The 16390-nt window shown below is 37.8% G+C and overlaps 1 protein-coding gene across 8 annotated transcripts in view; it reads right to left on the bottom strand.

Annotated features, from left to right (window-relative positions):
* Nucleotides 1–6616: 6616 nt before the first annotated feature.
* The window catches only part of A1CF (APOBEC1 complementation factor), a 75752-nt gene continuing 65978 nt past the window's right edge, over nucleotides 6617–16390 (bottom strand). For 4 of the 8 annotated variants that reach the window (XM_021072458.2, XM_005671251.4, XM_084996687.1 and 1 more), the window contains 4 exons: nucleotides 16031–16236; nucleotides 13183–13319; nucleotides 12040–12191; nucleotides 6617–8751 (listed from right to left, as the gene is read on the bottom strand). In XM_021072458.2, the coding sequence (XP_020928117.1) occupies nucleotides 8600–8751; nucleotides 12040–12191; nucleotides 13183–13319; nucleotides 16031–16236 (647 nt within the window). In that variant the 3' untranslated portion in view covers nucleotides 6617–8599. The remainder of the gene's footprint in view (nucleotides 8752–12039; nucleotides 12192–13182; nucleotides 13320–16030; nucleotides 16237–16390) is intronic. The other 4 variants (XM_021072461.2, XM_021072460.2, XM_021072466.2 and 1 more) reach the window with 1 other exon arrangement.

The raw sequence follows: 16390 nt of genomic DNA, 5'->3' as shown, positions 1-16390 counted from the left end.
TGGCAAATTTTTTGTAAAGGGTAGGATGGTAAAATCTGTAGTCTTTGTGGGCCATCTATGGTCATTGTCACAAATTCTTCCTTTTTTTTTTTTTTTCTCAAAACAACTTTTTTTTTTTTCTTTTCAGGGCCACTTCTGTGGTATATGGATGTTCCCAGGCTAGGAGTTGAATCGGAGCCACAGCTGCCAGCCTACACCACAGCCACAGCAACATCAGATCTGAGCTGCATCTGCGACCTACACCACAGCTCATGGCAAGACGGGATCCTTAATGCACTAAGTAGGGCCAGGGGTTGAACCCTCAACCTCATGGTTCCTGGTTGAATTAGTTGCCACTGTGCCACAATGGGAGTTCCAAAACAACTCTTTAAAATGTAAAAACAACAACAACAACAACAAAACTTAGCTCAGTCCTTTAAAAATACAACAAATACATGTAGCTTAGGGAAGAATGAACAAAACAGAGGCAACTGGATTTGGTCCTCCAAGGATGGTTTGGGGACCTCTGCTCTCATCCATTAAGGGATCAGCAGATACCCTCAGGATAAATGTTGACTTCAAAGCCCACTTAACTTTCTGGAGCCGTGTTTTCTCATTATTTTTTATTTCTGAGTATTCCTCTTATTTTCTCTATTGATTGGAAAATAATGGATTCAATCATAACAGTTACATTTACTCTCAGAAGATACATCAGAGGGAACTTGCATAAAAAATGTTAATGCAAAGAAGTCGCCTAAAGGACATGATCATTATGGATCATTAATATTTAGATATTTACTGGAGTAAAACTAGTTTTTAGGAAAGAGAAAAAATGAGTCAGCAACACATGTTGATACTTTTTACAACTTTATAATGGTGCTTGAAAGTTCAATTAAAATCATTTTCCCATCCTGGAATTACACTAGTCATCACAATATTGCATTATTTCTCACTGCATGTGATTTATGATTCTACAGTGCCCATTATATCTTCCAAACCAATGATTATTTTCTCAGTGAATGAGTGTTGTAATTTTACTCAGCATATTTAAATAGATCAGAGTTTTATACATCATCGTACTCAAAGTACAAAAATAAGTGCTTCATGCACACTCTTTAATACTGTTTTTGTTTCTTTTGGTACCTCAGCTAACTAATGCCACATAAATAATGTCAATAATAACAAAAAGGAAAAGAAGCAAGAACTTGTTTAACACCTAGAAACTAGAGATGCATTTTGCTGATAGCATGCTTTTCATTTAGAGATAACACTACCTGGCTATGCTGCAGTCAGAAAAGCAGGAAAAAAAAAAGAACTCATGAAGAAATAGGGATAAAAATACCATTAATTACATTACATATTTAAACTAGTGATGATGACATTGATGTAAATAGACTTATCAGCAGCCAGTGAGCCCCCAAACACCTTATGAATTATTATAAAAAATAAAATTTACTGTTGAAAAAGGATATATATGTCTTTGTAAATCATTTATTGCAAAAATATAGGTATAGATAAGGCTTGTTAAGCAGACTTTTAATGTTATAAACACAAGTATGCTTAGAAAATAGAAATAGTTAATAACCAAAATATGTTTTTTTTGTCTTTTTAGGACTGCACCCACGGCATATGGAGGTTCCCAGGCTAGAGGTCAAATCAGAGCTGTAGCTGCTGGCCTACCCCACAGTCACAGAAACACTGGATCCAAGCTGTGTCTGTGACTATACCACAGTTCATGGCAACGCTGGATGCTTAGACAACCGAGAAAGGCCAGGGATGGAATCTGAGTCCTCACAGGTGCTAGGTAGATTTGTTTCTGCTGAGCTATGATGGGAACTCCCCAAAATATTTTTAGGTAAACAAAAAGCATGGGTTCCTGTTCATTAACATCATTAATCAGGATGTGAATTTGTCAGCTCCATGTGCTAGAGCTCCTCTGAGTCTCTAAAATTTTTTTCTTCTTTTTAAATATTTGACTAATCTGTTATATTTCTCCTGGGGAAAATATTTGAAAACTCATTTTACTTAAGTAGCAATAATAATACATCAAGAGTTAAATTCATCTTTAAAAAGGCTTCCTGTGACTACTTAGTGTTTGGCAGTAATAGTGGAAACAAAGTTTAGAACAGAGATGATTTATTTTGGGGATTCTGACTAAGTGACAAACCTACCAGCTGATGCACTTAAATATGTGCAATTATATTCAGTTTTTAAAAATGCAGAATGGATCACTCGACTGTGTACCCCATTGAGGAAAGAAGTTAAAAAAATGTATTCACAGCTTCTGGCATAAGAGAAGGTGTAGAGTAAACACAGACTGATCATACATTCTTTGAAGAATAGTTTTTTGGGTTAATAGCAAGAGAGACTGTAAAACTTGTTTAATTTTCAATATTGGTAAAGTGAATAAAGGAAGAGTGAAAAAGGAATTTCTATTAAAAAGGACACCATCTGTCAATGTTATTTTCCATTAAGAATAATAAAGCCTTCATAGGAGATTTTATAAGGATTTGGGGTGAAGAATAGTTGAGCAACCATAATGGTTAAATGCAAGGGAACTGGTGTTTGAGCAAATTTGTAAAATACAGGAAGGGAAAAGACAATGTGCCTTTTAATGTGAAGATTTACGTAGGAAGTCTTTTCCGATTTGAAGTGTAGATCGCTTGGTTCAAGGAAGAAAGAAATCAGCAAATGCTCTAAGACCCTACTAATGCTCCGTGTGTGAATCTTGACAGCACATGTCCGCATGAGCTATTTTCCATCTTTTCTTCAGTATAACCTGGCCCAGTGGCTACGAGCTCTGTTAAAATGAAGGCAGAACTCAGGACCCAGAGCCCAGGGGCAGTGGGAGGAAATGTAGGACCAGAGAGGGGCTATAGATGGACAGCTAGAGGGGGAATGGATGGAGGGAACTCATGGAGGAGAAGATGCATTCCTCTGTGTTCACCATGTGTCTACCTCAGTCAGAAAGGAGTGGCTAGAGAGAATAAAGCCAAGTCTACAATGTCAAAAAAACAAGAGCCATCAAGATAAAGCCAATACATAATCTGTTCTCTAAAATGAGACACGTTTGAGAGTAAGGGGGACAACTGTTCATTTTAATTGTTGATTGTTAATATTTACAGTGGGACAACAGATGTAAGCTGGTGCTGTCTTTGCAAACCAGGATGTATTGTCACCTCAGAGCCATGATGTTAAATCATGAGCAGGGTGGGGCTCCCCAGTCTCCAAGAAGCAACTTTTGGCTGCTGATTTTTTTCTCTTAATTGCTGTTTCTTGGTATTTCCTCTCCCCTTAGACAAAGTAACGTATATGAAGAGAGAATGCGGCATATTCTTTTTCTTGATTTCTCCCTCAAAATGGAAAAAAAGGCCACAAAGGAGAGGTAGATGAAGAAGTGTTCTATATCATATTCCAGGCACTTTGGAGTGAATAAAGTCTTCTGTTTTCCTAATTACTTTTTACTTCTAGATTATTTATGAATTTCTCTTCACTATTAACTAACATACAAGGTGGGGATGCATAGAGTCTGCTGTCTCCTATGAATAAGTCTCTGTGTTCAAGGTTTGCATTGCTGTCCTTCTGAAACCTGCACATCCTATATTCTGTATTAACATTGTAAGAAGCTGGCTTATAAAATGTTGGACATTTGGGGGGCAATAGAATATTTCATATCTATTTTTTTTTTTTTTTTGGTCTTTTTGTCTCCTTAGGGCTGCACTGTGGCACATGGAGGTTCCCAGGCTAGGGGTCCAATCAGAGCTGTAGCCACCGGCCTACACCACAGTCACAGAGATGTGGGATCCGAGCAGCGTCTGCGACTGACACCACAGCTCACAGAAATGATGAATCCTTAACCCACTGAGCAAGGCTAGGGATCGAACCAGCATCCTCATGGATGCTAGTCTGTTTCGTTAACCGCTGAGCCATGATGGGAACTCCCGTGTATTTTTTTTTTTTTTTTTTTTTTTTTGTCTTTTTGCTATTTCTTGGGCCGCTCCCGCGGCATATGGAGGTTCCCAGGCTAGGGGTCTAATCGGAGCTGCAGCCACCAGCCTACGCCAGAGCCACAGCAACGCGGGATCCGAGCCGCGTCTGCAACCTACACCACAGCTCGCGGCAACACTGGATCATTAACCCACTGAGCAAGGGCAGGGATCGAACCCGCAACCTCATGGTTCCTAGTCGGATTCGTTAACCACTGCGCCACGACGGGAACGGCCCTTGTATCTATTTTTTATTGAGTAAAGATAAAGGATATGAGGGTCAGAAAAAAAATTATTTTCCTAATAGTTTCAATAATTGCAGCAGGACTTGCTTTGCTTTGTTCTAGTGTTGGTGAATTCAAATATATAGGCTGGTGGATAACTTACACTTTCTATGAATATATTCTTATTAAACTGAGATCATTTTAGAGATGTCAGTAATAAAGTGAAATTTCAACCTCAGCTCTGACCATCAATTTAGCAAAACCCAGCAGATGGCTATTGCATGTCAGGTAGGAATGTTTGTCGCCTCGTTTCTCTTTCCATAAGTATATTAAAATTCCTAAATTGTGCTACTCATATTTTCTCTTAAAAATATTTGGAGCAACATTCACTTGTGGTGTCATATTTGAAACTGAATTTTGTCTTTAACTGATGTCTCTACTATATGTAAAAAGTGTATCTACAAAATATAAAAAATACCAAGTTTCTAGGTTTAGTTGTAGCTATGTTTTTACTCCCTGGAAAAGTCTATAAGAGTGCAAATAGGAGATACACGATTGTGGCTTCGTGTGAACATTGGGGCCCCTTGCTCAGTTTTACCTGTAAGTTACTTTTGGGAAATCTAGGATTGTGCTGGTGTTGCACAATAACTAATTTTATCAAACTTTGTAGCTTTGAATACAAAGATAGCTTAGGGAAAATCCTAATTTTCTTCATTGACCCTTATTCTGCAAAGGAAACTTTCCCTTTTACCATGGATTCACACTGTGACCCATTTGCCCAAGAAAGAACTGCATAATAGTCATTTAAAAATAGAGTGAACATTAGCATAAATTAGAAACTATGTTGAGGTAATATTTCTGGAAAGCTAATCTATGGGGTGGGAAGTTTTTAAAAAAAATCTTTTGAGAAAAACTAGAAGTAGTTTTCTGCTTAGCTATGATCAATACATAGCTAAAATTTAATTTCCATCCACCATTAAGAATTTAAGGACACATGGTTTGGAAATATGTTCTCATTTGTTAGGTATTTTTTTGAAGTAAATGTTTTCTTAACATGAGGTAGCTTTCTAGCAGCATTTTGGGTGCTGTCACCCAACACAGTGTGGTTTGGCATGATACCAGGTCTGGACAGGGGTAGATGGGTGTGGATGGTCATCAAGGAAAGTTATATTTTGTGGCAGTTAAAGATGGTCTTCTGGCTATGTTAACGAAGTGGGAGAGAGATACGGCAATTTAAGGAGAGGCAGCGTTTTTATAGGCAAGAAAATTGATATCTAATTTCACTGCTATTTCATTTCTTCCTAAGCAACATAGAGCTGATTTTAATTCTCACTAAGCTCTTAATTACCCAAATTTAGAAACCCAATTCTAATCTAATAGAGGTTTCTAAATTATTGGTTTGGGTATTTTGTTAGCATCACTTGGTGGGTTGACTCATTTTAATTTTGTTCTATTAAGCAATAATGTGAGAAATAGAAAAATTGATATTGTTGTACAAGGCATAATAAGTATTAAATAAGTGCTAATTTCTGAAGACGATGGAGTCGTCTTCTATAAGAAATTTTATACTCCTTGAAAAATAGAAACATCATGCAAAAAAAATCTTTGGTTCTACACTTGCTTTAAAAAAAAATCCCAATTTTTTAAAGTTTCAAACCCATCATAGTAGAATTTGCTCTACATCACTTAATTTTGGCAAAGGAAATGCAGACATATGGTATGGCAAACACATTGATACTTTCTATGATTTATATTCTAAATGGGATTCTCTAGATTTTATTAGAATAAAGTAAGAGTTCAAATATAAATAAACCTATATCTTCTCACTTGGATAAAATTAGTCCTTAGGAAGTAAATGCCATGAATAGTTGTGTTTTTCCTCAAGCAAATAATGAGATGATGATATTCCAGTGGTAATTTTCTTGATATTTTGGTATTATTGCATATTTATGTATTTGCTCTTGACCTTTTAAAAAAGTGATTATGATTTAATCTGGAATAATATTTTTTCTCATAAAAACATTCCTGTATTAACTGTTCATTTTGATTAAATTAAAATCTCCCCTGGATTATACCTTCTGTTTTGCATATACTAGATATGCAGAGTGAATGTTTCTGTTTATTTTCAAAGATTTTAAAGAACATTAAAACTTTTGTTCTTGGGATTTGGAAGGCTTCTTTGGACAGAGTAGAAATTTGCCTGCCCTTACTGTACTGACTCACCTTGAGTATGAAAGCAGGTCTATGGGGAAGTGTAAATTTAGGACTTAAGAATTTCTTAAGGAGGAATTTTTTTACCACTTCACATTTAGAATTTGTTTGGTCCAAGAATTAATTTGAAGCTAATAGGAATTGTATTCACATTCATATTTTCCATGAGATGAATATATGTAAAAATGTGATCTGGCTATTTGTTATAACAGAGAATTTTTTCTTGCATTTTTCTATTTAATGAAAGTGAAATAAAAAAAATATTAAGGTAGGACATAAGAACAAAGAATACAGCAGTTCCCAAACTTAGTTGCACATTTGAATCATCTAAGGATCTTTAAAAAAAAAAAAAATTGATGTCAGGTTCTGATCCCAAGACATCCTGATGTAATTGTCACGAAGTGTCATCTTGGCATTGGTGGTTTGAAAAGCTCTCCGGGTGTTTCTAATGTGCAATCAAGTCTGAGAAACACTGTCCTAGGAAATATGAAAAGCAAAACAGAAAGCACAAGGCCTTTCAGAGTTTCAGTCGTAGCCTTGAGGCTTTGATATCCTGACTGGAGTTACAGAACTGAAAGGTTACAAGGACTCTTTAATTGTTGTTGGAATTTGCCTGATTTTGATTGGAATTTGGCCTGTTTTTAGATCAAAATTCCATTCAAGAGTTAGCTAATTTTTTTTTATGCTTTGGTGTTTATGATTTCCCTTCCGTATGCAGAATTTTACAAAAGCCAAGGGGTTTTTAAAAAAGGAAATCTGGTACTATATTTCTTAAGCTACTAATGAGACTGGAGTGGTAAAAGATATTTGGGATTTAAACTGATTATTTCTGTTTTGAACAAAAAGCCATCATTTATAAGTATGAAAAGAAAGTGGTGCCTTTCACCCCTCCCCATCTCAGTTTTTGCAGCAACCTCACCTCAGATCCTCTAGAGAAGAGACCCAAAGCTCTAGGGGATTTTGACAAGTGACACTCTTGCTGAGTGTCTGAAGAATTGCCTCAAATAATCAGTGTGGACATGAGATTCTCCTGTGATAACTTCACGACCAAAGGACTCTGATATGGTAAAACTATCTTATACTTATTGAAAGTAAAAGGAAGAGAAGGCAGTGGATTTCCTGGCAGATTTAGTATAAGTGGGTTAGACAGTCCCAGGCTGAACCCAAGTTAATATAATTGTCTCTGAATGCTGGACGGTAGTCTGGGTGCTGCAAAAACAGCAACTAAGTGAGAATAAATCTTCACTTCTTCCTTTGTTTGAAATGACTTTTCAGCCAGTTTGCTGAATAGGAGAAAGTATCATAAATCATGTTCTGTAGATTTAATTTCTTACCATCTTAGAGATGAGTAAAATGAGATTGAGGTGAAAATAAATCAGTAAGGACAAGAAAAATGTTTAAAATAAGAAAAAGTCATTTCAAATTGGCATGATTATTATGTTGCGGGGATACTTGGGGAGGGTAGGAGTTCTAGGGGAAAAGAGGTGTGGGCTAATGAGTTTAATAAACAAGAGGCTTGGGTTTCTTATAACTATAGGTGTAACATGTCACATCAATTTCCAGTTCCTCGGCGCGGGGAGGGGGGGGGCTGTAGGGAATGAGAAGATGCTGACCTATGACAAACTGACTGGTCAGAATCTCAGACCGAAATGATGCTGACTCCATTGTAACCTGGACGGTCCCTCACGAGCTCCAGCCTGTGAACATGCCCCATGCAGTGGGCAAAGGGAAATGTGTTTGGAGAAGCATCTTCTACCATCCCTCTGCCTTTTGTAATTTTTGAGTATTACAAAAGCCAGCTGTGAGTCAGGGGTTAAGTTTCTGGAATTACTTGGCTTCCTTGATTGCTACTGGCTGCCCAGGTCTGCTGAGCTCCTGAATGCTTGCTGGCTAAAAGATCCTTCTCCCCTCTGTCAGGGTTTGTAAACATACTCCCAAGACACTCAGGAACCTTGGAAGAACAGCGTTTGGGGGCAATTGCTCTTTAGCTTTCTGTTAGACAAATGGCTTACCATTTGATTTCATTAGGAATAAGATTCTCATGTCATGATTCTACAATTAGTATATGCTGCACAGTCTCAGGCAAAGCATCACTTTGGGAAGAGCATTACTTGTGATCAGTAGGGGACTGAGTTGGAGGTTAATTTCTTCTCGATTTAGTTTTGTGTGTTTTATTCTTAAATTACAAGGAAGATTTCTTCAGAAGGTTCCATATCCATCCCCTCGGGTGGTCACTGCAAAAGTGGGGTAGACCTCATACGTTGTATATGCTGCTAAGTCTTGTCCCAGGGTCACTGCTTGCTTCAGCTGGGCTGCGGACACAGATGCAGTTGGATTAGGGACAGCGTAACCTGGAGGAGGAGGCAGAAAAAAAAAAATTCATGAAAGGGATTCAGATTTGTTTCTTTTTGGCTTATTATCTTCTTTGAGAAATATGAAAATTTAGCATCTTGCTTAACACCAAAAGTTAATATGTGCATTTAAAAAGGCACCCTCAGGGGATATCATATCTGGACTCATTGATTAGGAAATGGTGTTCCTTAAAGTGGGGTCAGCCACTCATGTCAGAATTATTTCACTCTTAGAAAACTGGAAACATTGTTTAAACTCCAGGAAACCGAAATTTAACTCCAGGATGATGAGTTGACTGGAGCCAAACATTTAGAATTTTTTCAGAGGGTCTCAGAACTTATAAAGGAAGGGAGGTAAGTGATGAGCCGGCAAGGCCTGGGGGATGGGCCCTGTGGGTCTGGTCCTGCGGCACCTCCACTGCCACAGAAACAGAATGTTAAAAGCTATTACCTTTACTCAAGGAGGACTGTAGAGACTGGGTAGACCAGTAGAGAGAAATATTTAAAGTAGTTTTAGCATGTTTCTATAGAGCACTATAAAAGCAAATGCCTATTGTGGATTATTATTTTTTTTCTTTTTAGAATCACAGGTGAACCAGATGGAAGTTCCCAGGCTCGGGGTTGAATTGGAGCTGCAGATGCCGGCCTATGCCACAGCCATAGCAAGGGGTGATCCGAGCTGCATCTGCAAACTACAGAGCTCACAGCAACGCCGGACCCCTGACCCACTGAGCAAGGCCAAGGATCTAACCCATGTCCTCATGGGTGCTAGTTGGATTCATTTCTGCTGCGCCATAATGGGAATTCCTGTGGACATATTTTGACTGAGCCAAACAGGGCAAAAATGACCTCACGCCACCATCAAGCTGTCTTAGGTGTATCTGGAGGCCTTGATGCTGGTCCTCGCTGTCAGAGAACTAAGGGATTTGAGTGATAAGGAAATCATCCTGGGCATTCACATTAGTGTTATGTCTAGTTATGTCTAGTGATTAATATTCACTTTTGAAGAAAAGAGTATAATAGCTATGATCTAAAAACAATATTTTCCTGTTAATGTTTTAGACCCAAACCCAGTTATTTCTAAGATGATCCCCAAATTGTGAAAGATAACAAGAAAATGGGGAATGTATACTTAAGCAATGGGGACTTGAAAAGCCCATTTGGTTGATAGGCTATGCAAGTCTGCCCAGCCCCAGACACATTGATTTTGTTTCTGGTGGCTTCTCAGGAAATGGTGGTGGGAAGCTGGCTGGACTAGTTTTTAAGAAATTGAATCTACTCCTTGGCTCGTGCAGTTTGGGCAGTAATGCTGACTAATGTGCCAGTGAAGTTTGGTGTGTTTTCCAAGGATATGAGAAATGTGTTAACAATTACTTTCATAATTTTGGAAATAGTATTTCTAAAGTTAAATGAGTAAGTAAAATACATGTGTGTGCATGCTTGCATGTAGCATAGATCTTATCTTTAGGGATTCTGAATTTTTTTTCAATTTGGCTAATATCTTAAGCTCAAGAGCATTTTTGTTTCAAATAGATTTTTCCCTTAGAGCCTATTATTGTGTTTGACTCCATAGAAAGTTATAAAAGATGCTTTCAAATTCTTAGGCATTCCCAAGACAGCCTTCATGTGCTAAATAATTTTTTATTTCTTGTAGGAGCAAATAAAAGTGAGGATAAGATAAAACATTTTTGGGTAAAAGCAAATCCTTTCCAATGTGAAAGCAAACTTTAAAATTCTCCTGCCAGTGGTTCATTTATTTTTATAATACATTAATTAGGTGTCTCTGGGGTACAGCTTTCTGTTAGGCAGGCACTCAACTTTCTCTAAGAACTGAGAAGCCTGTCACAAATCCCCAGAAAGAGGATGTGTCAACACCCAGTTGTATGGAAAGCAAGCACTGAGATGATGGCCCCAGCACAGTCCAGGAGGGACCTTGGCCTTCACTGGGCAGCTGTTGCCCTAGTAATCTTGAAGGGGGGGCATCATACATCTTTTCCACATTCTACAGGACAAAGCTGGAATTGAGGTCACATTTACATTCATGTGTGAAGCATGACTAGTTTCAAGTTCACTTGCCAACATGGAAGACATATTCCCAAGTTTTAAGAAATAAGAGAAAATGAGAGCATGCCCAGGTGTTATGGATGTGAGAAATACAGCAGTTCTCATGCCTAAACATGACCGATATATGAATTAATAAGCTGATAGCAATGTCCTAATTCTAGGTCTAGTCAGAACTCTCTGATTTGGGCTTATGGAGGTATGCCAACATGATGACAAGTCAGAATGACAGATTTCTTTGAAAGACATAGACTTGTATTACTAAAAAAGAATGGAGTTACTCAAGCTAACTGCGGAGGGAAAGTTTCCAAAATACATTTCTTGTCTGGTCCTCTTTAATCTCTAGAAGATTCATCTTGAATTATTAGCATTTGTTGTGGGTTTATAATAAATAGGGAAAAGTCTTTTAAATGTGATCCTGAAGGCATGTTGATCTACTGATAGGCTTTACTCTTAAGTAATCAGCATATGCCTCCAACCAAAATTATAGAACAGATAAAGTAAGCCTGATTATCCACCTACTGAAAGGGCCTCTCCTCCTCCCCATCTCTCTCTGTCTCTCTCTCTCCCTCTCTCTCTTTCTCACACACACACACACACACACATGCACGTGCGTGCATGTGCACACACAGTTTTTGACTTAAAACTTTCAGAAAGAAAATAGAATAAAAATTTTTAAAAAAGTAAAGAAAATAAAAGCAGAATTTGATTAGAACTGAAGGTTAGAATTTGGGAGGGAGTTCAGGGATTGCTTAAAAGCCGATCGACCTTGGCCAAATGATTACCTCTTTCTAGTACTTGGTTTCTTCATCTGTACAATGGGCATTATGGCAGAACTGCTCTCTTGCACTGTCATGGGCATTGCTGAGCTAGATGAGGGCCTAGCACATAGTAAGAATTCAAATAAACAGCAGCTATGAAGAGGCAATTCTAAACCTTCTTACCAAAAATAAACACCAAAACAAACCAGAGCTTGATTCATTCAGAGATCATACAGCTGCTTAACAGCTGAGCGGGGACTAGACCCCCATCTCTGCTGCCAGCTCAATTCTCTTGCCTCCTGCTTTAATGGCTCACTCATCAGGCAAATTCTTTTTGGCCACGAACAGTGTAAATCAGATTTATTGAAGGTGGAGTTCACGAACAACTCTGTGAGTCCACGGTCCCAAGGAGGGTTTTACCAAGCACACTGTACATGGTGCCTTTTATGGCACTATTTTTTCATACCTGGAAACGCGGCAGCAGAAGCTGCAGCAGCGGCTGCGGTTGAGGAGTCCGCCCCGTCTGTGGGGACGCCCAGGGTCTGAAGGGTGTACTCGGCTGCATAGGTCTTTGCTTCATCCACGTAGGCACTTAGCTTCGGGGGTGTGAAAGGGTGGCTGGAAAGCAGAGTCAGGAAAGGGGGTTCATTTTAAACTTGTGCTGTGGAGTCAGATGAAAACCTAAAGGCGCTGTTCGCTTTTTAAGGTGATCAGATAATGGGAATTTTGTGTAGGTACTTCTCATTCTCTTTGTTTTGAAAGCTTCTAAATGTATATATGCATGTCGGAAAGTTTGTGAAGTGACCTGGAACATGGTCGCTGATGACATTCCTGGAACATACCTGTTAAGTCATTACCAGTCTTTTCTAAGGTACATATGAGACACGATGGTTCCTTATACACGTAGAAATGCAGGCTCAAGATAAAATTCAGAAGGCAATAACTACTAACAAAAAGGTTATAGCTTTGTGTCAAAATTTAAATGGCAGGGCATGGTGCTATTATGTATAAAGAGGCAATTTTGTAGGGTTCAACCAAAATAATATGTAGATAAGAGGGTGGGCTGTAGTTTTCATTTCTATTACATTTAACATTTGGCTGACTAGAGTACAGTTTTTATTGTCTATATGACATTATTAAGGGCTTTGATTTTTTTTTTTTTTTTTTTTTTTTTTTTTTTTTTTTTTAGGGCTGCACCCATAGCATATAGAAGTTCCCAGACTAGGGGTCGAATAGGAGCTGCAGCTGCTGGCCTAAACCACAACCACAATAATGCCAGAACTTAGCCACCACAGCTCAGGCAATGCCGGATCCTTAACCCACTGAGCGATGCCAGGGATTGAACCTGAAACCTCATGGATACTAGTCAGGTTGGTTACTGATGAGCCACAATGGAACTCCTTCCTTAGGGGCTAGGGGCTTTGAGATGCTAGTCTCATAGCTGTCACATATATCCCAAATACACATCTCAATATTCACATTTAATGAAAAATTAGTAGGTAGTAGACTTGAACATTTATCATATTTAGATAGTGATAAAGTACACTTAATTTATGAGAAAATCTTATTCTAAAATCTAAATGATTAGGAATTTGGACAAGTTACGCACATGGTAGGATTCTGGCTGGCCAGAGCAGGAATAGTTATTTTGTATAAGAAGAGTTGTCTTTGATCTTGGCCAATGGCAGAGTGCAGCTGATATACAGGTTGTCCCCAGTTATTTTTCTGACAAATTTCTTCTAATATCTACAAAATTAAAAAAAAAGTGATTTCCTTTTCAAAGGTCACATTTGCATTATTTCTCCAGTTTTCAGGTTTTTAAACTTGAATCTTCAGAGTTTAAGCTAATATGAGATATAAAATGCCACATGCTTTAATGACTCATAAAATTTAAGATGAACTCAATTTGAACTCCATTTAAAAATGTTATTCTATTTATTCATAAAAATAATTTTCACACCATTTATTCTAACATGCTTTTCGTTCAGTCCATTAGCTCTAACTTTTTAACCAATAGTTTAATTTTATGATTTGTTTGCTATATTTATTCCATTTAAAAAAAATGATATTCCAGCACTGTGTAGCTGGATTTATTCACTGTTACCCTGAATCTTTCTATTTATAATGGTTTAGAGAAAATAACCTAAGAACTTAGTCTTATGTCATTTGTCATAGGATTTTAACCTCACATTTTCATACAAATGTTGTTAAAATAGTTTAATGGGTATTTATTGATGAACATTAATAGATAGGTGTTGACAGTTGTAATGTCTTTGGCAAAACACCATTTCCTGCTGTTTTAACAATGATCTGATTTTTAGAATCTTCCTGCATGTATCTTTTTCTTTTGTCATTACTCCAAACTGAATCTTGCCTAAAGGCACATATTTTCTTTATCCCGAAGCCATTTTTGGTGGTCCACAAGCCCTCATGCTCCCACTAGGCAGCAGACTTAGTAAACTGTGCAAAATAGGATGTAAGTCTGAGAAAAAAAAAAAAAAACCCAGAACAAAACAAAACAAAAAAATAAATTTGGGGGCAGAACAAAGCCCCGGGATGAGTCCATGGAGCTTCTTATCTCATTCGCTCTAATGCTCATCCAACTGCAATAGCATGACATTTTCCAGTTCATTAAATTTATGGATTGCGCCTATTTTCTCTATTAACTTTTGCTTTTTGACACTCTTAGTTTTGTAGCATTTCTTGTCATCTACAGTGTGTTCTCTAAAGTTCCTGGAAAATAGTCAATTACGTTAGAAGTCCTGCCTGCTCATTTATGCCTATTGTGCAAGCACATGTAAAGGATTCCATCTCCAACAACTGGCTCCACAGGGAGGCACTTGTACCTCTCCTCTTATTGTTGGAAGTTTCTACTTTTCCCCTAGAGTTGTTGAGGCTCCTTTTAAACTGAATAGAGGTAGCCTGGTCTTTAATTTCTAAGCCATGGTTGCAGAAATTCAGAGACATACGAATTAAAAATCTTTCATTAGTTGACAGAGATTACTCACATGTGACTATAAAGTGTGCCCAATTTCTAGCCTGGGTTTCATATAAGCAGAGAATATAACTCATGCTATAGCAGCCTTAGAATGCTGACACAGAATTTATGACAATGATTCCTTTTTATCTTCTTAAACTATTTCTGGGCATCCTAGTTCTTCAATTAGGTTTCTAATTTTAGATTATAACACAAGATGATAAAGATGTGTTTTCTGAGCAAAGCTCCATCATAGCATGTACTAGATTTTATTGTAGTTGTTAATGTGTCAGGATCCTCTCACTGGATTGCCATATGATTTTTGGCGACAAGGATTGTATTATATTCCCTTTTCCATCCCAGCACCTTGTGCAGTACTTGGCGCATAATGGATATCCCTACAATGGTTTTTGAACAGAACAATGGTTACTGTTTACCACTCTGATAGGCATCCTTTAAAAAAAATTTGCCTGGATAGGATTAGCAGAAACCATAGATGAACTAATTTATGTATATACGAAAGCCATTAATCCTACCCAAAACAAAGAAACCAAAAAACCCACTCAAGATGAGCTTTTAGAAAATCGAGTTTTCTACTTGATTGTAACCAGAAGGCTACTTCCATAAATTTGGGGCTCGCGTCTTTTGGGTGGGAGCAGGGATGTTTCCTTTAGGATATACAAACCATAACTCTGAACAACTGGATATTGATTATTGAGTTAAAAGATCTCTGCAGAGTTCAGTATGTACTGCACATCCATAGGGCGTAGCCTAAGGGTTAACACAGATCCTGTTTTATTTTCAACTCCGTAATTCAGTTCACACTGGAACAACTTTTATAACTTAATTTTCCAGTAATAAAAATCATAGCCTTATTCAGAAACATGGAAGCTTCAGAACTGTGAAATGAAAGCAAAAAAAATTTACTGTAATGCCATTGCTCCAAAATAATCATTATATAAGGCTTGATTTGTTATGACTGATGGCATCTCATTGTTAATATGAGTAATGATACCCCTCTGGTAGCATGGTGTTTTCTCTTAGCCTCAGTGTTTCTAAGAAAAGACATTCTAAGTGATCTATTTAAGCCCTGTCATGAGTGCTCTTCATTTGCCAACCAACCTGGCTCACCTACAACTGGCATTTATTCTGTAGTTGGGTCTCTGCTTCATTTTATTCTCATTTAAGGTATTGGTTAATAATTCCTAATAGTACTCAGGATCTTTGCATTTCAGCGGAAGATTAAAGTGTCAAACTTCTTAATAATAATAAAATAAAGAGTCTGTAATGGAACAGTGGCACTCAACACCCACAATGCCCACTGTTTTCTCACAGTACATTATATTGATTGGCTACTTTATTTAATATAACAAAATAAGACAACAGCCCAAGTAGAGATCAAGTCAAATCCTTGGATGAAAGGTGAACGATGATCTTTGGCCCAACTTTAACATGCTATCTCTGGAATAATATTACCCACCTGGGGGGCAAGTTTAATTCCTTGGGGTTTTAAAGTGACGGGATTCATTGGGGTGAGCTCCATCCCAGGTAAAAGATCATAGAGTTTGTCTTCTCTCTTGTCTCCTTTGACCTGGTATCCACGGCCCAGGCCTGTGTAAGCCAAGTAGCCGCGGCCGCCCAGTCCTCTCACTCCCGCAGCCCCTACAGGTACATTCATGTAAATTTCTAGGAATGTAAGAAGGCATTAAACTGAATCAAACCACCAGAAAATCACCCTGAATCTTACTGTAATGGAAAAGTTAGCCCAAGTCACATTGATTATTGCCCTGAAGATGGGTAGAAAACTGTAGGATTCTAATGTAATGAAACTCAACGTAAG

The sequence above is a fragment of the Sus scrofa genome, chromosome 14, assembly GCF_054392235.1.
Source record: "Sus scrofa isolate SSC_HxYL_T2T_F1_AM1 chromosome 14, Sscrofa_HxYL_maternal_Yorkshire_Landrace_v2.0, whole genome shotgun sequence".
NCBI lineage: Eukaryota > Metazoa > Chordata > Mammalia > Artiodactyla > Suidae > Sus > Sus scrofa.
The sequence above is the reverse complement of the archived record's forward strand: the minus strand, read 5'-3'. Positions and strand labels throughout refer to the sequence as shown.